Source organism: Notamacropus eugenii, chromosome 7 (genome assembly GCF_028372415.1).
Source record: "Notamacropus eugenii isolate mMacEug1 chromosome 7, mMacEug1.pri_v2, whole genome shotgun sequence".
Lineage (NCBI taxonomy): Eukaryota > Metazoa > Chordata > Mammalia > Diprotodontia > Macropodidae > Notamacropus > Notamacropus eugenii.
This window is the reverse complement of record NC_092878.1, coordinates 30,063,242-30,085,762: the sequence shown is the minus strand read 5'-3', so window position 1 is coordinate 30,085,762 and position 22,521 is coordinate 30,063,242. Positions and strand designations below refer to the sequence as shown.

The window sequence follows — 22,521 nt, the reverse complement described above, 5'->3', positions numbered from 1 at the left end:
TAAAAGAACTTTTATTAAGCATCTTAAAGTACCTTAGAAACTATGATAAAAAAATGAACATAGAATGCCTAACATTTTCTTAGCCTAATCACCGAAATTCAAACTACTGTACTTATGTAATAAAACCACACATCTTTTAATATACATCCATCACAGTCCTCAAATATGTATGAAGCACCTAGTACATATCCATGACAGTGCTAAGCACTGGGGAGACAAAGAAGGAAAAAAATCCCCTCTCTCCAAGAGCTCACACTTTACAACAGGGGAAACCATGCAAACAACTGTATACAAACAGGATATACACAAACTATATTAGAGACTATCAAGAGAAGAAAGGCAGTAGCATTAAGAGGGATGTGGAAAGGTTTTCTGGGGAAGGTAAGATCAAGAGATCGAGATGAAGAAGAATAAAATTCCAAGCCTGGGAGACAAGTCAGTAAAAATGCCAAGTGGAATTATGAAGCGTCATATGGGAGGAACAGCAAGGAGGCCAGGGAGAGGAATACACAAGGGCCTATACCAAGGGGGTTCAAGGGTCAGAGAAGGGACAAAGGCAGAATCAACAAGACTTGGCAACTGATGAAATATGATGGGGTTAGAAGGAAAAGAGGAAGTAAGGGGAAAGAATAACAACCAGGTCAGGAGTCAAAATAAATGGTGCTCTTGATAGTAGTATGTAAGTTGGGAATAGTGGAGGCTTTGGGGAAAAGAGAATGCCTTCAGTCATGGACATACTAAGTTTAAGATGTCGACAGAACACCCAGTTTGAGATGTCCAAGAAAGGTCAACAGAAAGGTTAGGGCTGAATAAAGAGATGTGGGAATCTTAAGTATAGAGACGATAGCTGAACCCATTGGAGTTGGGAAAAATCACCAAGCAAAATAGCAAAAAGAAAGAAGGGAAGAGCCTTGGGCATCACCCACAATTAATGGGCGTGACCTGGATGAAGATACTGCAAAGGAGATGAGAAAAGACTAGAACAGGGAAAGACCTGCAGACAAACCAGCAGACTTTTATCATAGATCAAGTGCAAAATGATAATGACAATGAAGGCCTGTACCAGGGCAGCAGCAGTATCGGAACTAGATTGGATATGGGGGGTGAGAGATAGTAAGGAGTCCAGGATTACACCCAGGTTTCAAGTTGGAAGTACTGGGAAGACTGTGGTGCCCTCAACAGTAGTAGGGAAGGCAAGGGGAAGGGGAGATTCAGAGGGCAAGAAAGTGAGTTCTGTTTTGGATATGTTGAGTTTAATATGTCTACTGGATAGCTAGTCTGAAGTGTTTAAAAGACAACTGAAAATGCAAGAATAGAAGTCGGCAGAAAAGTAAGGGCAAAATCAGAATCACCAACGTAGACATGATCATTACAGCCATGGGAGCTGATGAGAAGACCAAGGGAAGAAACAGAGCTATAAGACAGGGCCCTGCGGGACACCCACGGCGACGCGCACCTACAGCGGCGTGCCACAAATGAGGATCCGGTAAAAGAGCACAAGGAGGGATCTAACAGATGGAGGAAAACCCTAAGAGGGCAGTGTTAAAAAACACTTAACAAGAAGAAAGTACTAAAGACAAAAGTGCTGCGTCAAACTCTCCAGAAAGAGGTGAAGAAAAGAAAAAAGCCAAAGAAAGATGAGTGAGAAATAAAATACTGGGTTACACAATTTATTCCAAGCAGTTACTCAGTATCCCTTACCATAACTAGTCAAAATTCTTTAAATTATACTCTTAAAAAAGAGCCTATTTATGTAATTAATATAATGGAAATATTGCCCAAATGTCGAATATGCCTTTAGAAACTCTAGAGTTGGCTTCACAGAAACATTATAGTGCCAATTTTCTGTCTCTTACAAATATTTTTCTAATTACACTCTCTCACATAGCACTGCAATGATATTCATACCTCAAGGATCCATGATTTTATTGGGAAGGATACTCTATCCATCCTCACAGACTGCAACCCCTTCAATGGCTTAACATATGATCTTTTAGTGAAAAAGGAAAAGATAAACACTTGGGCAGAGCCAAGATGGCAGAACAGAGGCAGGGACATGCTCAAGCTCTTCCCCCAAATCCCTTGAAATACCTGCAAAAATTGACTCTAAACAAATTCTAGAGCAGCACAAGCCACAAAATGAAAGAGTAAAACTTATTTCCAGCCCAAGACAACCTGGAAGGCCAACAGGAAAGATCTATTGCACTGGGCTCAAAATGGAATGCAACCCAACTGCCAGCACAGACGGACTGGAGCAGGCCTCAGGGCACTGACAACTGCTGTGATTTCCAGATTTCTCAACCCAAAAATGCCAAAGACAGCTTTAAAGGTCGGTGAAAAAGTTCTCTCACCTGGGTGAGAGGAGAACATGGTCTAACCCCAGTTCCCAGGGCAGCGGCAACCACTGCTGCAGAAGTGGCGCTTCTGGAGTTCTCAGCCTACAGACAGTAGGGGAATTGAGTGCAGATCTGAGTCTCAATCATGAGTGGTGATCCTAGGGTGAGGAGGAGCACTGGGGTGAGAAAGAGCGCTGAGGTGGCAGAGCTGGTGGTGGCTGTGCAGAGGGAATCCTACTCACAGTTCCAGGGCAGAAAAGAGTGCTTGTGATTGCTCACAGACCAGAGCACAGGTCAGGAGAGGAGTGAACACCTCTCCTTGATTATACCACTTTGGAGGAACTGAAAACTTATGGGTGCCTAGAGATATGTCAGAAAACAGTTGCTGCACAAAACCTCTGAAACCTGGGATAGTATATCCTCCACTTAACAAAGAGCTCAAAAGTCAAGTAATTGGCTGGGAAAATGCCCAAAAAGGGGAAAAAAATTAGACTACAGAAGGTTACTTTCTTGGTGAAAAGGTATTTTCTCCCATCCTTTCAGATGAGCAAGATCTAAGCATACTATCAGAGGAAGACATAAAAGTCAAGGCTTCTACATCCAAAACTTATAAAAAAAAATATGCAATGGACTCAAGTCATTGAAGAGCTCAAAAAGGATTCTGAAAATCAAGTAGGAGAAGTAGAAGAAAAATTGGGAAGGGAAATGAGAGTGATGCAAGAAAATCATGAAAAACAAATCAACAGCTTACTAAAGGAGACCCAAAAAGATAACACCTTTAAAAATAGACTAACCCAAATGGCAAAAGAGGTCCAAAAAGCCAATGAGGAGAAGAATACCTTAATGAAGGAGAAGTTTCAAAAGCTCACTGAACAGAATAATTTGTTGAAAGAGAGAACTGAATTCAGAGAAATTAATGACTATGAATTAAACCAAGCAGTTAGTAAACAAAACCAAAAATTTGAAAAAATAGAAGATAATGTGAAACATCTCATTGGAAAAACAACTGACCTGGAAAATAGATCCAGGAGAAACAATTTAAAAATTATGGCACTACCTGAAAGCCTTGATCAAAAAAAGAGCCTAGACATTATCTTCCATGAAATTATTGAGGAAAACTGCCCTGATATTCTAGAACCAGAGGGAAAAATAAATATTGAAAGAATCCACCAATCACCTCCTGAAAGAGACCCGAACAGAGAAACTCCTAGGAATATTGTGGCCAAATTTCAGAGTTCCCAGATCAAGGAGAAAATACTGCAAGCAGCTAGAAAGAAGCAATTTGAGTATTGTGGAAATACAATCAGGATAACACAGGATCTGGCAGCTTCAACATTAAGGGATCAAAGGGCTTGGAATGGGATATTTCAGAGGTCAAAGGAACTGGGACTAAAACCAAGAATCACCTACCCAGCAAATCTGAGTATAATACTTCAAGGGAATAAATGGTCATTCAATGATATAGAGGACTTTCAATCATTCACTTCATACTGAGGAAAAGACCAGACCTGTATAGAAAATCTGACTTCCCAAGACAAGAATCAAGAGAAGCATGAAAAGATAAACAGGAAAGAAAAATCATAAAAAGACTCTAAAGCTGAACTGTTTGCTACATGGAAAGAATGTATTTATAACTCTTGAATCTTTCAGTAATTTGGGTACATGGAGAGATTGTACATACGCGCGCGCGCACACACACACACACACACACACACACACACACATATAAAGATAGAGAGTACAGGGTGTGTTCAATCAGAAGAGATGATATTCACACAAAAATAAAATAAAATAAAAATTAAGGGGTAAAGGAGGAAAATACCGGAAAGAGAAAGGGAGAAATGGAACGGGGCAGGCTATAACTCATAAAAGAGATAAGAAAAATCTTGTTCAATGGAGGAGAAAAAGGAGAGGGGAGAGGGGAAAAATGAAGCTACTCTCTTCACATGTGGCTGAAGGAGGGAATAACATGCTCACTAAATTTGATATGAAAATTTATATCATACCACAGAAAATTAATGACATCTTTAGTTTGGGGGAAAGAATTTCAGTCCAAATTTCCTAGAGGACGGTAACCTCAGGTAAAATTCGGCTGTGATTGTAAAGTCAAGGTTTTAATGGTAAATTTGATTTTACGATGGCTATTTAATCAAGAACTAGAACATGTATAGAAAGGCATGTAAGCCACTTCAGATTTGCCTAAAAGATGTTCCTTAGCCAAAGTGAAATTACAATATTTGAAACCTGGTCATTGTAACTTGCCATTTTTAGACGCTATGGGACTGTTAAGTGACTGTTCTTCTGAGTCTAACTCCAGGTATGGATAGCAAGAAAGGCAGTCTGAGCCTCCAATACATGATGCCAGTAAGCCTGTGAGATGCTGGCATGAGCTGCAAAAGGTGATCTCATGGGAAGGGTGGGAGAGCAGCTGCTCAGCATGGGCTGAAGTAGGATTCTCCTGACTCAATTTCCCCACTGACACCTGGCAGACTTTAAGCCTGGCTGAATGCAAGTTCACAATCTACTCCTGCCTGGAATTGACATGAAGTTGGAGAGATACTGGTTCCCTGCAGTGTCCCTACTCTTGTTGGCAATTTCCTATAGTCAAAAGGTTTGTAAGCTTAATATCAGATCTATTAAATTACAGATTATTGGTAGGGGAACATCTGAGGTTAAGTCTAAAATTAAGCTATTATTCATAGGACTTTAGACCAACAACAACAAGTTAGAGTCCTTTAATTCTTAGTAATACTGTGGAGACGATCAGGTCAAGAGCTTGTGAAGTTAGCAACATAAATATTATTTGTGTCTCAGTTGGTTAATGTTTAAAAAAAAAATTCTTTTGTGGTCCATATTGTAAATGTTTTAAAAAGAAGTATCACCTGACCAAAATTTTGAATTGTTTTATCTGTTGTAAACTGCGTTAAAAATGAAAAATAAAATTAAAAAAAATTAGAATGGAGGAGATGGAAGCTAATGACTTTATAACAAATCAAGAAATTATAAAACAAAACCAAAAGGATGAAAAAAATAGAAAACAATGTGAAATATGTGATTGGAAAAACAACTGACCTGGAAAATAGATCCAAGAGAGATAATTTTAAAATTATTGGTCTGCCTGAAAACCATGATCAAAAAAAGAGCCTTGACATCATCCTTCAAGAAATTATCAAAGAAAACTGCCCTGATATTCTAAAACCAGAGGGTAAAACAGAAATGGAAAGAATTCACTGATCACCTCCTGAAAGAGACCCCAAAAGGAAAACTCCTAGCAATATTGTAGCCAAGTTCCAGAGTTCCCAGGTCAAGGAAAAAATATTACAAGCAGCCAGGAAAAAAAAACAGAAAAAAACAATTCAAGTATTGTGGAAATACAATCAGGAGAACACAGGATTTAGCAGCTTCTATACTAAGTTATCAGAGAGCTTGGAATATGATATTATAGAGGACTAAAACCAAGAATCACCTACCCAGCAAAACTGAGTGCAATACTTCAGGGAAAAAAATGGAATTTCAATGAAATAAAGGAATTCCAAGCATTGTATTCTTGTTGTAAAGACCTGAGCTGAACAGAAAATTTGACTTTCAAATACAAGAATCAAGAGAAATATGAAAATGTAAACAGAAAAGAGAAGCCTTAAGGAACTCATTGAAGTTGAACTGCTTACATTCCTACATGGAAAAACATTTGTTAATTCATGAGACCTTTTTCAGTATTAGAGTAGTTAGAGAGAATTTATATGTGTGTATGTGTATGTATGTAGGTGCATATGTGTATGTATATCATATGTGTAGGTATGTATATGGGTGTGGATGGATAAACAGACAGATAGGCAGATAAGATAGATAGATACAGAGGAAGAGAGAGAGACAGAGAGACAGAGGGTACAGGGTGAGCTGAATATGGAAAATACCTAAAAAATAAAATTTACTGTTGAGAGGAATGTACTGGGAGAAAGAGAAAGGGAGAGGTAGACTGTAGCAAATCATCTCACATAAAAGAGGCAAGAAAGAGCTTTTATGATGAAGGAGAGGAAGGAGGAAATGAAAAGGACTAAGGGAGCCTTACTCTCATGGGATCTGGCTTAAGGAGAGAATAACACACACTCAGTTGGGTAGGGAAATTTATTTTACCCTACAGGAAGGCAGGAGCAAAGGGGATAGGAGAGGGAGGATAATAGAAGGGACATCAAATTGGGGAAAGGGATAATCAGAAGCAAGTACTACTGTGGGAACAGGTAAAGAGAGAAAATGGAATAAATGGAGGGCAGGACAGAGAGAAATGTGGTTGGTCTTTCCCAACACAACTGTCATGGAAGTGTTCTGCATGGCTACACATGGATGAGCTATATTGAACTGCTTGCTTTCTCAGTGAGGGTGAGTGGGGAGGGAGGAAGAGAATATGGAACTCAAAGCTTTAAAAATTAATGTTAACAATTTTTTCATGCAACTAGGAAATAAGATGTACAGGCAATGGGGTATAGAAAACTATTTTGCCCTATAGGAAAACAGAAGGGAGAGGGGGTGGGAAAAGGAGGAGGATGATAGAAGGGAGGACAGACTTAGGGGAAGGGGTGCATGGGGTACATGCTGTCCTGGAGTGAGGGGTAGGGAGAGATGTGAGGAAATTTGGAATTCAAATTCTTATGGAAGTTAATGTTGAAAACTGAAAAATAACTGTATTACGTATTAAAAAAAAAAACCCGATAAACACTTAATAGCCAACCTGGCATCACCAGGCCCATACTGGAAGCCTTTTTCACATGAAATGACCTGTCAGAGCTTATAATCCCACTAATATAACCTTTGAAAAATTAAGAATACCTCAGCACTATGATGATATGTTCTTATTTGCAGTCTCTCAGTAGTATGCGACACAGCTCAAAACAATTTATAATCTTGAAATAGATCCCAGAAGAAGTATGGACATTAAATCTTTCAAGTCTTAATTTCTAAGATTTATATATCTGTTAAATCATACTTAGAAACTTAGTCTAATACTCTTGAAGAGAAAACAACTATTAGCAAATTATTTAATTAAGAGCCTATTTGTAGTTCTATGAAGAATAATTAAGTGAATATTTATTATTTCTAGATGACTCAACTGAAAATACAGTTTAGCTGTGCTCCCTACCCCACTTCCACAATTTCTCCCCCTAAAAAAAGCAAGGTAAGTACAATTTATACGTATTTGTGAAATTCAAGAACCTTTATGACTATAAGGCAGCCAGAATTATAGTCAGTAAAGACAACCTCTGATTAGAAAAAATGATTATTTTTGATAACTGGCTAATTGTTATTCCGTTTATTAATATCTGTTCCACTTTAGAATTTAGCTCCAATAATAACCTTCAGCCCTCTATTCCCACCTCTCAAAAATCAATTCTGGTTAAGCTTCTCAATCCATCAGCTGAACGAGTCAAACAGTCCCCATTCGTATCTATGAATCGTACTCACCATTGGAGCTTTCACAGGGGCTCTGAAGACAATGGTCAGCGGCTTTCCCAAGCTGCTGAGTCTTTCCTTCACTGCCTGATTCCTCTATAGTATCCATTTGCGAATGTTTTATTAATAAAGTGTCTGCTTGCCCTGGAGATTGTGGCTGCTGCTTCTCCTGTTCAGTTCTCAGTATATCATCTACTCTTTCTAAAGACACTGGAGAGTGCTGAGGGTTCTCCTTCTCAGTAAGTGATTCCAGATTCTCGTCAGATTCTTGGCTCTTCTCTCCCTTAGCATCTAGACTGTTCTTAGCACCCAGTTCTATTCCTGGATCAACGTCCACACAAGAATGAGTATCTTCGTGGGCCTCTTCTCCCACAACAGGCTGAGAGGCAATATCAGCTGAGGACTCATCTTTTGTGGCTTTCTCTTCTACAATGACACCACAGCTTTCTGAGGTGGCCTCTCCCCCAGCCTCTGGGTCCTTCTGTTCCAGTTCTTCATCATGCATTTTCAGTTTTTTTGGAGAATCACTACCACTGACACTAGTATTAACTTCCATAGCTCCTTGGTACTCTTGATCTGGGATTTTTTCTTGGAGGCATAATCCTGGTGACTGAGTCTGAATCAGAGAGGGATGGAGTGGGCTACTCTCCCTGTTTTCTTTCTCTTCTTTCTGCCCCTCCTCTTGACTTTCACAAGGGGTTTCAGGAATTTCTTCAACCTCAGAAATTGAAGACCTCTTCTCTGCGTGATATTGTTTAGCCTCCACAGAGACCTCCTGATCTAATGCATTTAAGTGGGCCTCAGACGCAACAGCCTCAGATGAAACAGCCTCAGATGGAACAGCCTCAGACGGAAGAACCTCAGACGGAACAGCCTCAGACGGAACAGCCTCAGACGGAACAGCCTCAGACGGAACAGCCTCAGACGAAACAGCCTCAGAGGGAAGAACCTCAGACGGAAGAGCCTCAGACGGAAGAGCCTCAGAAACAGCCTCAGACGAAAGACTCTCAGAAAGAAGTACTTGGCTTCCTGAATCACATGTAAAATCAACACAAACATGTTCCATCTCTTCTCTGGTTTTGCATTCAGTGGCTGAAATGATCATTTCATTTGTAGTTTTTACAGCATCTTCTGTCTTTTTACAGTTTTCACTCAGCTCTTCTTGACTGTCTTTTGTTTGGTTCACTAGTACACTAGAATCTTCTGTGGGACAAACTTTAGATTCCAGAGTTTGAGATACAGGTTGCGTATCTTCAGTCTGCGTGTTCTTAGCATCTTCATCGATCTGCTGAGAGGTCAAACTCTCCATCTTTGTAGACTGGCTGCAATCACTTCCAGAAAGCATCAGCTCACAGGATTCTCCCATTAGTGGCTGCCCAAGATCCTCAGTGGGATTTCCTTCCTCAGTCTGTGAAGTCTTAGAGCACTCCACTGTGAAAGAGGAATTGTATCTATCTTCAGTGTTCTTTTCGTCACTTGGTCCCTGCTCCAAACTTGGAGATGGAATAAAAATGTCCTAAGGAGAGAAAAGGTAATAAACATTTTTTCTTCACATTCAAATTACTTTGTTCACCTATAACTCACATCAGAAACCTACATCTCTTTTTATTCAAACTAGAAACCAAATAACTGAGTTTATAAGCACTTTGCCCATGATCACAGGGTTAAAAAAGGTGTGTTTAGGAAAAAATCCCAGATTTGTATATCAATCTTTTTCTCAAAACAAAAAGCTACTTCCTCCTCTAGTTCCTCTTGCCAAATCACAGACATGAGTAAAACAGAATGTATATAAGATATTTTTAAAGATAACAGACTTCTCCCTTGGAAGAAAGGAAAAACATTTAAATATTTGACTACATATGTTTAGAGTTCCAATACAGCGTCACACAGCTAAATGGGCACTTTAAAAATAATGATGGTGAAGAATCAGCACGCACTTGTGTGAATTTTACTAAAGGACTCTGTCTTAGGAAGAGTGGTGATTGTGAAACCCAGAAAGTACATGACTCCTTAAACACAGAGTAAACCGTTCAGTGAAGTTCTCATTCTTTCACAAAAGAGCAGTGCAACCATCTTGCTTCCCAGTATTATGGCAGCTGATGAATGTCACTACGCTGATAACAAGTCAAATCTAGGACAGATGTCAATTCTAAAAGATTTTTCTTTTGCTGTGCCACTCTGAATTGGAATTGTGAAAAGTTGTATGCCAAGCAGGCGAGGTATGAATGTGCTATTATTTTAAAATTATAACATCTAACTAGGAATCAAATAAGATTACAAGACAGTCCATACGTACAATATCAGTCTATATTTCAGCGCCTTGAATTTTTTCTTTGCTCTTTTGGAAAATACGCAGCTAAGTCCTAAATACTATGAATAATAAATCCCCTAAAGTGTTTGCATTATTTGAATACGCACTGCATATTTCCACTGGGCTAGAATAAATAATCAGAGTTTACATAAATATAACTTTGAATAGCACAAATGCAAACAGGAATTCCATTATTTGCACTAATTGGGACCTGACTGTAACGGTCACATATCTGAGAGCCTGGACAAACACTTTTTTTTTCTCCCCTTTTTTTTTGCGAGGCAATCTGGGTCAAGTGACTTGCCCAGGGTCACACAGCTAGTAAGTGCCTGAAGCCACATTTGAACTCAGGTCCTCCTGATTCCAGGGCCGGTGCTCTATCCACTTCACCACCGAGATGCCCCTTTAGACAGACACTTTTAACAACTACTTTTAAAATACATTCCTTTTGAAAATGTGTTTAATAGACCCAAATGTATAATCATACAAGTCATTCCCCAATTGATAAATGGTCAAAGGATATGAACAGGCAATTTTCAGAGGAAGAAATTAAAGCTATCTATAATCATATGAAAAAATGATCTAAATCACTATTGATTAGAGAGATGCAAATCAAAACAACTCTGAGGTACCACATCACACCTATAAGATTGGCAAACATGACAGAACAAGAAAATGATAAATGCTGGAGAGGATGTGGGAGAGTTGGAACACTAATTCATTGTTGGTGGAGCTGCGAGCGCATCCAACCATTCTGGAGAGCAATTTGGAACTATGCCCAAAGGGCTACAAAAATGTGCATACCCTTTGACCCAGCAATATCGCTACTAGGACTATATCCCCAAGAGATCATAAAAATGGGAAAGGGTCCCACATGTACAAAAATATTTATAGCAGCACTCTATGTAGTTGCCAAAAACTGGAAGTCAAGGGGATGTCCATCAATTGGGGAATGGCTGAATAAATTATGGTATATGAATGTAATGGAGTACTATTGTGCCATAAGAAATGATGAACAAGAAGACTTCAGAGAGGCCTGGAAGGACTTATATGACCTGATGCTGAGTGAAAGGAGCAGAACCAGGAGAACTTTGTGCACAGCAACGACCACAGTGTGTGAGAGTTTTTTCTGGTAGACTTGGATTTTTGTAATAATGCAAAAACTTCTTATAAAAAAAAAAAAATCCCAAAGGTGGTTCTCAAGGCAAAATGCCTTCCACACTCAGAGAAAGAAATATGGAAGTCATTCGCAAAATGTAGCAGATCATGTTTGTGTATGTGTATGTGTTTGTGTATCATGTTCTGATTTGTTATACGATTTCTTTCAGTTATTTTAGTCTGACTACATAGCATGACTATAGTGAAAATATACTCAATAGGAAAGTATATGTAGAATCTATACAGAATTGTATGCAGTCGTGGGGAGGGAGGGGGGTAGTGGGGGGGGATAAAATCGCAATTGTATGGCAGTGATTGTTAAACATTAAAAAATAAAAAAAAATAAATAAAGTACTTGCTAAGGTGGCTTTACTATGTGTCAGTAACTATGGTAGGAGCTGACGATACAAATACAATAAATCTTGGCAAGGACTTCTCAGAAAACATGAAAGAAGTTCGAGAAAAATTATGTTCGAACATTTTATATAATATACCACAAGCTTCAAATGGATGCATGATCTGAAGATTAAAGTCATAGCATTAAAAAAAAGAACAGAGGAAAATCCGATCAGGTACCTTTAAAAGCAACAGCTAAAGGCAGAATTCTTACCAAACAAGATTAGAGAATAAAACTGATAATTCTGATTACATGAAACTGAAGAACTCTTATACAAATTTAATGGAACTAGAATAAGGGAAGCAGTTGACAAGGGGAAAAAGCTATCACGTAGGTCTGACGCATGCCTGATTTCCCAGATTTCGAGGGAACCAGCATGGACATATACAATTAAAAGTCATTCCCCAGTGGGTGAAGGCAAAAAAGATATAAACAAATAGTTCTTAAAATGACTATGAACGATTATATGAAGGATTGCTTCAACTCACTAATAATTAGGGAAAAATAAATTAAACCAAGTCTAAAGCTTCATTTCATGCCTAGAAAATCGGCAGATAACAAAAAATGGGAAGTCAAAATTGGAGAAGTTGTGGAAAGATAAGCATATCAAAGATAGCAGGAAAGTACACAAAATATTTCTAAGCACTTTTTTTTGGTAGCAAGTAAGTGGAACAAGGAATAGCTAAAAAAAATGATGGTGTCTGAATAGCAGAGAGGTGCAGAAGGAGCCACGTGCTTTCACACATGGCCAAATGGTGATTCCTTTAGTTCCATTACGCAAGGCAGGGCCAGGGCTTCTATTTTTGAAAGAAAGATTTTTGGAGAGGGATGGTGCTAATACAGACACACAGACACACACTCACACATCAAAGAAAGGGTCAACGAAACATTTAAAAATACACAAAAGATCAAAATCAGAAGAAGTTCAGAAAGGAACAAAGCAATTCTGTTAAGTTTAACATTTTCTTAAAAAAGCCCTCAAACGACTTGCAACAGAAATTTTGTTCTTTGTATGTTGAAATATTCATATTTAAGTTCATAATAAAAAAAGAACATTTGAAATTAAAAAAACAGGCACACCGCTACACTGCTCCTAAAGCTCAGTTAGTCCAATCATTTTGGAAACAAGATCTCACTGGCAGACGTATACACCAAGCAGGTCAGAGACAAAAAAGGTCCCATTTATAGCCATGTATTGATAACAGCACTTTCGGTAACAGCAAAGAACTGGAAGCAAAGTAGATAGATACCCCATCCGTGGGAAGTAGAGAAGCAAACAGTGATACATGAATATAACGGAATATTGCTGTACCATAAGAATTGACTAATTGAAGAGACAGAGAAATACGTGCTCTTCTATGAAATGATGCAAAATGAAGCAGTCAGAACAAAGAATACAGTGCACATAATGACAAAAAATGTAAATGTATAAAAACAAAAAAACAAGGCAAGGAAAACGGAATGCAGGGAAATGATAATGATCAAGGAAGAGACATGAGGATGCACCTCCCTCCCTCATTTTCAGATACGGAGGACGATACACATGGGACAACGTCAGACCGGACTGAGGAGCAGGTTTGTTTTGCCGAATTATTTTCTTTCTTTTTCTGTTATTCGGGACAATTCCCAAGAAAGAAGGTTCGAGGTATATTGGAAAATGAAAAACAAAAAATACAAATCAAAGTGTAAGTTCTTCATAGTTGTCAAAGTTTGGTACATATAAAATATGACAGTTAGAAATAAACTACTCAGAGCAAATATTACTTGTGGATTACCAAAAATATGGACTTTTTAGCAGCACTTAGTAAAACTTGTGGCTGATTTGGTATTTTTTGATAAATTATTAAAATTACAAGTCTGAAATGATGAATGAAAATACAGTGAAGGAATGAAAGATACTTACTACATCTCTGCTACTTTTCTTCACACTAAACTTGAGAGGAAGGGATCTTCGGACCTTTTCTTTAGGACTTCTCTTAGGCGAGAAGCAATCTGCCTTCCCTGACTCCACCCTAGGAATTTTTTCATAAGAGGGAAGAAAAAAAATGCAATTTTTGATAACGACAATTTAAGCTGTATATGTTGCCAACAATATTTTTTCTGCGAGGCAAAACTTAACATAAAAATCCACAATAAGTTTTAGTGCTCATCTCCTAAAAGAATAAAAATATCAGACACTCTTGATGGAGGAGTCCTAACTAGCTATGTGGGACCTTTGGCAAATCACAACTTGATGACAGTTTCCTCAACATTTATAACATTAGGATTTATATCAGATGATTTCTAAGTCTATTCTAGATCTAAGATTTTATAAGTAGTGGGAATATGAAAACTTTATTTGTGTACCTAATTGTCATGCTTCTGACAAGAACTATTATAGTCCTTTGAACTTGGATCAAATAGATTTTCAAATCACAAGTAAAACATTAAGATGATATACTGTAGGGCAAAAGAGACAAGATTTTAATCAAGCAGAAGTGGTTTTTAGATTGAGAATCTTTCTTTGATAGAGGGAAAAAAGGAAAATGTTCTTGACTAATAAGAGTATACTGACAGGGAAATTTTCAAAAATGTTTTATTATTAAAATTGTATCAGTTTGCAGAAACAATAAATAACAAAGCAAACTATCCAAATCATTTAAACTAAGTTTCATTAGTTATCAGTGACTGAAGCAACTCACCTGCACACTTTTTCGCTTGCAATCCTTGTACTTCGCCTCTGAACACCTGGACTGAACCAACGACTTCCACTGATGGCTATGGGGGAGACTGAACTCTGGGAAGATGCACCAGGACTTGCTTCAAACTGAACTACAAAAGTAGCATAACATATATTAACTGATTTGTTTTAAAGCACAAAACATCAATAATATTGTTTTTTAAGAGACTTTTGAATTCCAAAATTTTTTTTTAAATTTTAGCTTAATAACCTTCCTTCATTTTCCTTTTACATAAAACACTATTTTTATTAATGTTATACTTTAGGAGGATCAAGAAAATGTTTAATTCGATTTTAACTTCTGTTAATAACATACAAAACAGTTCCTATATATAAACTCTGACTTGATATCCCCAGGGGAGAATATCACATTCCTTCTGTTTCCCCAATTCATGATAATTACCCTCAGCTAATTAAACATTATGCTAATAACCACTTGGATCTTCCAGTGTTTTTCTATTCCTTTGATTTCAATTCACTCTCCAGGTTCTCTTCTTACCTGTCTCAGTATCATTTTCAGTTTCCTTTGCTGAATCATCACCCCTGTCCCACTCCTAACCACATATATTCTCCAAGTCTCTGGGCCCTTCTCCTCTCTACTCACATACATACCACCCTAGTTCAGACCTTCCTCACTCTTGCTTGAACTATAATAACAGCCTAATTAAACTCCTAGCTTAAGTTTCCCCCCTCCAATTCATCCTCCACATAGCCTCCAAAATATTCTTCCTGTAACAATATGTTTATCAGGTCACCTCCTTAAGAAGCCGTGGTACCTTTAGATAAAAAAACATAAAATTTCTCAGCTTGGTTTTTAAAGCTTTTCACAGTCTAGATACAGACTACTTTTATAGATAGTTCCTAATATTCTCTTTCATGTAGTCTATTCCACACTGTCGTACCTGCTGTCCTCTGAATTTGATAACCCACTTCCTGCCTCCATGCCTTTGACTGCAATGTACTCCCTTCTTTATCTCTGTCCTTAAAAATCTCTATTCCTCCTGGTAGTGTTTTCTCTCCCTCACCAAGTTATCTCATATTTATTTGTTTACTTGCTTATCTTCCTAGGTAAATTTTAAGTGCCCTGAAGGTAGAGACTTTCAAATTTCTGTCTTTGGGAAGATAGTGTCATTGAACTGAAGAATACACGGTGGGATATAAGGTGTAAGAAGAGTGGAAAGAGGCAAAAAAATGGTAAGGGAGACTGACAATTGGTCATAAGGCAATTACAGGGGCCCCTTTGATGGCAATGGATATAAACCCAGATAGGTAAAAAAAAAAACCTCTTTTTTTGTTGAATTTAAAATCAATAGTTAATTTAAAGAACAGTTGACCTAAAATCAACAACTGACTTACTAAAATTAGTTTACTCAATTTCAGGATAAATTACTATGGCCAGGGTTCTTTCCCTTGCTATACAGTGGTTGTGTAATGGTGGACTACTACAGAATGGCTATGTGACCCTGAGCAAGTCTTCTACTTCTCAGTGCTCTGGGCAGTTCTCTATAACCATACATTGGTAGAGGGAGTTTGCTCACCTGAAAGTCCCCAATACCATTAAAATCACAGGTGCAGTCACTGAAATCACAGCTCCACCTTCTATCCCTTGTACGTTCTAAGATGATGTAGTCACAATTAATTTTCTCAGTTTTTTTGGTCACTTCAATACTACTCACCAGTTTTTCCTTGTGAGGGTTAGGGGCTATAACTGTGATTTCATTTGTATAGGGAACTCTCTGGTGAGGTAATTATCCCTATTAATACAAGCCAGCACGTTCTCTGCAACTTAAAGAGTGGCTTAGAGCACAGATATCAAATGTGTGGCCCCCTGTAGCCAGAACTAGATAAAAATGTAATTGGGAAATATTTAATACAGTAAATAAAAATATAATAAAAATAGAAAGCATTACATTTTAAAATTACGTCAACATGCAACACAGGAATCCTTAGAATAGATTAGTAACCCCCTATTCCTATTTGAGTTTGCTATTACTGACTTCCAACCGTGACAGATTAAATGACATGCCCATGGTCACATAGCCAGTATATGTCAGAGATGGGACATAAACCCAATTTCCAAGATTAGCTCTCTATTCATTATACTATATTTCTATTGGCAAGAATTAAATCCTAACCTCCAGTTTCCCTGCCAGTTCACTCTACCATCTGAAAGATGAAAATGTCAGCAAGGCAATAATTCATCAGATGTGTCTATTTTAAGCAGAATGAGACTTCTAGAAGATATTATGATGCTTAACACCCACCATCATTAGTATGTCTCTGTGTGAGTAAAACTGTAGATCTTTATAGCAAGAAGGCATCTCTAGAGCTCATGGTTCAGTCTCCTTATTTCATAAGTGCAGAAACTGACATCCAGAGGAGCTGAATCACTCACCCAGGATCATGCGCACTACTGTAAGTAGCTGAGCTGGAACTACAATCCAGAAGTCTTGACATTCAGTGTGTTTCTCTACTCTACCATATGGTTTCCAGGAAAATTTGGGGTCCAGGAATATTGTAAACTCTTGCTCTTGTTGTCCATTTGAAAAAAGGTCTTAAAAACAAGTTCCCAACTCATAAATCCAGTCAGAAAAAAATTTATAAAGGTTAATCAGGGCACATTCTCCATGAGCAGGAGTTTGAGATCTCCTGACATCTGGGTTGGAAACTACAGAGCTTGAGAGAAGCGCAAAGTTGAACATAACACTAGGGACCCAATCACAAAGCATTTACTCCTAATGCCTTCAACTTCACTCCTAGCTTCCAGTACTCAAAGAAAGAAAAAGTAAAGCATCATCACAGAATACTAAAATGTGAGTTTTCAATAAAATTTTACTTTTCCTAGAGTCCCAGTTGGAAAAGACCTCAGGAGCCATCTAATCATCTCATCTTATCTGTATCTGAACAAGAAATGTCCTCTATAACATCCTTGAAAGGTGGTAACCCAGACATTAAAGCCCTCTAGTTGCGGGGGAAGGGAAGGGAAGAAATTCACTACTTCCTAAAACAATCCATTCTATTTTTGGAGAGCACTAATTGTTAGGAAAATTCAATTCAATTTAATAAATATGAAGTGACTACCATATAGAAGCTAGATGGCACAGTGGATATTGCATTGAGCTTGAGATCAGGAAGACTCAACTTCACGAGATCAAATCTAGACTTCACACACACCTTATTCAGTGACTTAACTTTGTTGATCTCAGTTCCTCATCCGTAAAAGGAGTTGGAGAAGGAAATGGCAAACCACTCCAGTATCTCTGCCAAGAAAACTCCAAATGGAGTCAGAGAAAAGTCAGACACAACTGAAATGATTAGTCCCTTGTCCTCAAGAACTCACATTCTACTGTGGGAAAATAATATATACACACAAATACATACTGGATTGACAGTGGAGTGGGATCAGGAAAATTATTTAACAAAAATGTTTTATACTTTAACAGAGAATCTAAAAATCCTATTATTTAAAGCTCGCTGGAAAAAAAAATATATTCACCTTTTAAGCAGATAAAGACTAAAGGTCAAAGAAACATTACAAAGTAAATTCAGGCTATGCAGTAGTTCAGATGAAAGTAAAGAAAGTTACAAATAACTGCAAGAATCTTAGTGCTAGCAAACAGTAACCTAAAAACCAACCAACTAGTGGAGTAAGGCAGTCATAAGAGAGCTTGCACTCAGAGATTTGAACCAAAAATTCATTGAAAAATTAGTTTGAACTTGAACTTATAACAAAATATGGACAAACTATTATAATGAACAATTTCACACAAAATTACACAAGAATTGAAATATAAACTGACTCAACTCCCTGGTATAGAATAACCTATTAATAAAAAAAAGTTAATAACCCACTTGAGTTTTGTTACATGTTTAGCAGTACTTAGTTATAAAGAGACAGAAAATCATTTCAGCAGATTAGCCTATGAACAAAATGCTTAATTTTCTAATCTCAGAATTTCTAGTACAATATGACCAATATCACTAGGGAACCCCCTATATGAGGGGCTCAACCTGGAATCCATGCTCACAAGAAATTCTTGGATACGTTTCAGGGGTTCATGAACTTAGATGGGAAAAAAATTACATCTTTATTTCAATATTGCTGGTTTCCTCTGTAATACCATTTATTTAATTTTACATACTTAAAAAATATTTCAAGGAGTACAATGTATCTATATATATAGATATAGATAGATTTCATCAGATGGCCAACAGGGTCCATGAAACAAAAAAGGTTAAAAAACTCCACTATGCAGCATCCCCACTCAAAAGTTCTACTTTATTTGGCATTATGTTGACATTTTTTCCTTACTGTTAAAAAGCCAAATTTTGACTAAACACAAATAAATCTTGTCAGAGAACAAAGTTAAAGACAGACTGCAAAAGCTTCCATCTAGTACAGTCATGTATGATACTTACCAGCTTTGTCTTGCTGAGGTGTAGTGGAGGGTGTTCTGTTACATTTAAGCTTATTCGGTACTCCACTAACAAAATCTGAAATGCAAGACACAGAAGCAATCATGTCTTGCTCTGTTAATACACATTTAATATTTATGATGTGCTAAAAAAAAATTGTACCAGCAGATACATTTTCATTAGGTCATTATAAGAAAAATAGTCACAGGTGGAATTGATGCCCAGTAATAATGAAATACAAAGAAATTTTGCACCTTTCAAAAGATAATTTTAATTAAGTAGTTCGCATCTCTCGAGAGGATATTTCAATTCAAATACAGTCAACACTATACTTCTAAATGTTTCTCAGCAGAAAAAAAATTGGAAGGTATTCTTACCTCTGGGAAAATGCTAATTAAAAAGCAAAAGGTTTTAATGAGTAAATGAAATTGGTGACTAAGTTGTGAATTTTCTGAAAAGTAATTTTGGAGTTTGAAAGTGAAACAATGTATTATACGGGCCTTATGTCGAATATCACTAATTCACATTTATGTAGCATTTTAAAGTTTTCAAATGTTTACCTCACAACCCGATGTGAGTTAAGTAACATATTTTAAAATTTGTTTAAAATAATTAGTACATATTGATGATGAAAAGTAATTGTAAATTTTTCTGAATTCATTTCCAAATAATTCACCCCTTAAACAATTGTACAATGCTAAAGAAACAGCCATTCTGATGATGCGGGACAAATTCCACTCTAACAAGCACAAGTAAAAAGAATCCTCATTCTGCTTAAACCAGAGTAGAGACAAGCTGATGTAACAGGCACCCATAAAGCCTTTAGGACTACAAAATGGAATCATTCCAGAGTATTGCAGCATTTCTTACCAAGAAGCTAGCCTAACGACATGAAATATCTTATTGCTAAAAGATTGCAGAACATGGTAAAAAAAAACAAAAGTCAACTCCAAGGAAGATGTAGAACAATATTTTTACCAAACACAACTTATCTAAAACGAAACAGACAAGACTATAGTAACCAAACACAAGGCTCTCCTCCCAACCATTTCTACCATTAAGTAATTTTCTGCTACCATCATGCAAGAAATATGAGGGGAAGGGGGTGTTTATTATTCATAACCCCTATTTGAGTTCAGTCTTAATACTTTACTTCAGTGGCTTTAAAGAGCACAGTTTCACAATCTGGGCTTCGGGGGGAAACCTGGTAGCTTCAAGAAACTGTTCAGTATAATGTCCTTCTTCAATATACACATATACAAACTGATGGTTTAAAGCACAAAGACTATTTTAACAGTGTATAGACAGCTCAAATATAAATTGCATACAAGCAGGTGGCAATGTAAAATAAAGCTATTTACATTGAGAAGACCCAGATTCAAGTCTGGGTATGCTACTTTTGCTATCTTTGTGACCTTGGGTCTCAGTTTCCTTGCATATTAAAAAGGGGGGCAAACCAAATTATCTCTATATTTCTCCAAGATGTCTTCCAGCTCTAAAAGTCCTATATTCACAGTGTCAAATTTAATACAATAATCAAACCTATACTCTAGGTCAAATTGAACACAATAATCAAACCTACACACTAAAGCCATTTTCATACTTCTAAAACCTCCATCCCTAGGTTAAGCAGTTTCACCATTTCTTCTTGACAAGCATTATCTGCCAGGCACACAGTTCCAGGCACTGCTGTCTTTCCAGTACCAATACTGACATGCTAATAATAGATAACCAAGGCAGCATTTATATCTTATTATCAATACTATCTAGAGAGAAACAATACAATCCACTTAACCACCGAAAGAGCAAGATTTGTGTCATACTTTTTGCCAATATTAACTCGCTGACTCAGGGTTTTATTTAAAATATGAATATTATGTAGCTAATAAGTAGAGCAGGGACACATACTAGATAACCTAAACGTTAGATAACCTAAATGTTACTACAGAGATTCGGTTCTGGGATGTTTGAAGTTAACCAGTTAGCTAGGAATAGGAGGAAGAATGTCAGTCTCTTGAAAACAATATTTCAAAGCTTCTGATCTAATTAACAAGATAACTAAAAATACTCAACTGGAACAAAATATAAAAGGGCAGCCTCTGCTGAAACAACATCTTAGAGAGGTGGCACTGTTAGGCTAGGTGAACTATATGAAGGGAAATTTGGTCTTGATGACAGTTGATACAAACTACCCTGCCCTTCGAAGGGCCTTCACCCCAACATAATATGTGTGAACAGACCTGGCATGAAACTTAGAATGTAGAGGATTTAAGCTTCTTCCTCAAACCTTCAGGAGGAAACTGAAGGGAAGATCTATGAAAGTGACTGTTCAAGCTAGAATGATGAACATTCAGGATGTACTGGGATAGAAACTAACAGGAAAGAAAGTTTGAACTGGCACGATGACTGCGTGTAAATATGTAAGTATTTGACATAGAGCACAGATGGGGCACAAAAAACTAAAAAGACCTGGCACTCTTCCTCTTTCCTCCCAGTAACCCAAGCAGGATGTATCTGTCACTCCGCCTTTTCTCAGCCCCAGGAGCAACTTTGAAGAAAAAAAAAAAACCCAGACACAAAAGATAATTTAAAAAACTACGCAATAGGACCACAGACCATTGCAGTGAAGCTGATGACAGGAGAAAATAAATTTACATAGAAACATATAATTCATACGTAAAAGCAATCTTAAGAGTCTGGTCCTGAAAACAATGGAGAGTTCCTCTTGTTCTACCTAGCGAAAGGTATAAGGGAATCCCATGGAAAGGAGGCAGACACAAAATGATCCAGTCCACTTGATGACACTACTTTCCTTTCTGTGTACCCCAAGGCTTATATCTGTAGCTTATCTGCTCTTTCTGTACAGCGGTCAAAAAACATTTATTAAGTGTCAGGCACCAATCACATAAATTATCTAGCTTTTAGGCTTGACCTCTAGCTCTGGCCTTTTGATGTACATCATCCTTCTGCTATCTTTAAAAATACAAAGAAGCTGCTTTGGAATGACATGCATCTGTGTGGCTAGAATTTCTCTGGAGGTCTACATCTGCTTTATTTTGGTCTTGTCTGAGTTTAATCTACAAAAATATAATCTACCGAATGCAAAAAAACAAAAGATTTTGTCAACATCCCCCTAAATCCTAAAAAACTGTTTGCCTGTAAAGGAAATTGAACTACATGATTTTTAGGGTCCCTTCTAACTTTAAGTTATGTGAGTCCTAAAATATATTTGACTTTATTAAAAATTGTATTACAATGGCCTGCAGTCCTATTGACTCTTTGCACCTTTTTCATCTATTCCTTCCTTTTTACAATGCTACCAATTTAGGCCAGGCCTTGACTATTCACACCTGGATTATTGCAAAAACCTTCCTCAATTCCCTTCCAGTCTTTCTGGCCTAAAAATAATGCTGTGTACTGTTAAAGACTCATCCAAAATATCATTTCCAGGACATCAATACTCTGACCAAATCTTCCACTTGGTGGCCACTGCTTACATGATAAAACTTAATCGCCTGAGTTAGCGTTCAACGATTCTCCGTGACCGTCCTCAGTCTTCTTTTCTGATTTCTTCCCTTTCTCCATTTAAGTCTTCATTTAAACAAAGTTAGTCTACTTACTGTCTCCCACATGTACCACGCCCTTCCACACCTGAATTTCCTCATCCAGGCCAAATATTATGCATTTTTGATTATCCAAATAAAATTCCAATTAGCCCTCCCTAACAACTCATTCTTCT

General features: G+C 37.4%; 1 protein-coding gene and 1 pseudogene across 15 annotated transcripts in view; one reads left to right on the top strand and one right to left on the bottom strand.

Annotated features, from left to right (window-relative positions):
* The window catches only part of LOC140513824 (enhancer of rudimentary homolog pseudogene), an 87,323-nt pseudogene that overhangs the window by 1,985 nt on the left and 62,817 nt on the right, over window positions 1-22,521 (top strand).
* LOC140513766 (TP53-binding protein 1-like) overlaps window positions 1-22,521 on the bottom strand; it is a 130,630-nt gene that overhangs the window by 82,114 nt on the left and 25,995 nt on the right. For all 15 annotated transcript variants that reach the window (XR_011970316.1, XR_011970313.1, XR_011970315.1 and 12 more), the window contains 4 exons: window positions 18,786-18,860; window positions 14,329-14,458; window positions 13,551-13,659; window positions 7,794-9,297 (listed from right to left, as the gene is read on the bottom strand). Coding sequence is in view for 9 of the 15 variants with exons in the window: in XM_072623704.1 (XP_072479805.1) it covers window positions 7,794-9,297; window positions 13,551-13,659; window positions 14,329-14,458; window positions 18,786-18,860 (1,818 nt within the window). In the remaining 6 variants the exon portion in view is untranslated. The remainder of the gene's footprint in view (window positions 1-7,793; window positions 9,298-13,550; window positions 13,660-14,328; window positions 14,459-18,785; window positions 18,861-22,521) is intronic.